We start from the raw sequence: 1,438 nt of genomic DNA on the forward strand, positions 1-1,438 counted from the left end.
TGTTATTGAACTATCTCACTCTATGAGAGGATAGCTCCTTCCTTCATTGGCATTGAAAATGATTGTCTAGGAAAAACTGATAACTCTGCTTATGACTAGGAGAGTGGTCTAAGAACAACCCAGATGTCTTTAACATGTTTCTTTAAATCAAATGTCAGCTGTCTATTTTTAATGCATAACAACTCTCTTTTAAAGGCAACTGGCAGGTCCACTTCAATCAGGAACAAAACAAAATTGTCAATTATCTTTGGAGAAAATAATTCTCTGTATTATTTTCCTCAGTGCTCCTCTGACTTCCTTGTTCCTAAGGCTATATATGAATGGATTTAACATGGGGGTTATTATAGAGTACACAACACTCACAATCCTATCATATTGTAATGAGTAGCTCAATGTAGGTCGGAAATAAATGAAAATAATTGTGCCATAAAACAGTGAAACTACAGTCAGGTGGGATGAGCAAGTGGAGAATGTCCGCCATCTCCCTTCCCCAGAATAGAGCCTTAGAATTGAGGAAACAATGATTACATAGGACACAAGTATGAACACAAAAGGGCTCATAATGACCAGGGAACCTTCTGTGAATATAAGAAGCTCATTGTTGGAGGTATCGCTGCAGGAAAGCTTGAGCAGTGATGTCATGTCACAGAAGAAGTGATGGATGTGGTTGTCTGCACAGTAAGACAATTTGGAGATGGGGATGCAGTGCAGCAGGGAGTGCAATGAGGCAGTGAGCCAGGATCCTGTGACCAAAGCTTTGCACAGTCGGGGGTTCATCACCTCAGTGTAGTGAAGGGGCTTGCAGATGGCCACCCAGCGGTCATAAGCCATCACAGCAAGAATTAAGCTCTCTGTGATACCCAGGGCCACGAAGAAGTACATTTGCATGAAGCAAGCTGTGAAAGAAATGGACCTCACCTCCATCAAGATGTTCGCTAGCAGTCTGGGGACAGTGACAGTTGTGAAACAGATGTCAACAAAGGACAGATTGGAAATAAAAAAATACATAGGAGTATCCAGCTCAGGTTCACATCGAATCACCATCATGATGATAATATTTCCTATCAGGGTTATGACATAGATGATGAGAAAGAGCAAGAACATGCCTATAGACTTCTGCGGATGGTCAGTGAATCCCAGGAGAATGAACTCCATTGTCTGATTATTTGGTTCCATGGACAGAGCAGGAGGAGACTGGAAGAAAAAAAACATCATCAGTACAGATCTGTAGTTTTATGTCTGAGCTCATCAACACCACAGCACTATTGTGCCTTCCCCTGAGACTACTGTTGCAAATCTTGGACACTCTGTGTCAATGTCAATCGATCAGTCTTGAAGTCTGATTGCAAAATATCATGAACCTGAGAGTACGAAAACGATTCAATTCAACAGGGGAAAGAGAAGATTTTGAAACTGTGGCTCCAACAATTGACCATTG

General features: G+C 41.6%; 1 protein-coding gene across 1 annotated transcript; it reads right to left on the bottom strand.

Moving 5' to 3' along the window:
* Positions 1 to 237: 237 nt before the first annotated feature.
* Positions 238 to 1,176, bottom strand: LOC146796901 (olfactory receptor 1f45-like). Its single transcript, XM_085631434.1, has one exon. It carries the CDS (start codon positions 1,174 to 1,176, stop codon positions 238 to 240), a length of 939 nt encoding a protein of 312 aa, XP_085487560.1.
* Between the last annotated feature and the right edge of the window lie 262 nt (positions 1,177 to 1,438).

Source organism: Triturus cristatus, chromosome 10 (genome assembly GCF_964204655.1).
Source record: "Triturus cristatus chromosome 10, aTriCri1.1, whole genome shotgun sequence".
Taxonomy (NCBI): domain Eukaryota; kingdom Metazoa; phylum Chordata; class Amphibia; order Caudata; family Salamandridae; genus Triturus; species Triturus cristatus.

Excerpts from the sequence above, each read along its gene's own strand:
- LOC146796901 (XM_085631434.1), bottom strand. The coding sequence starts at position 1,176 with ATGGAACCAAATAATCAGACAATGGAGTTCATTCTCCTGGGATTCACT.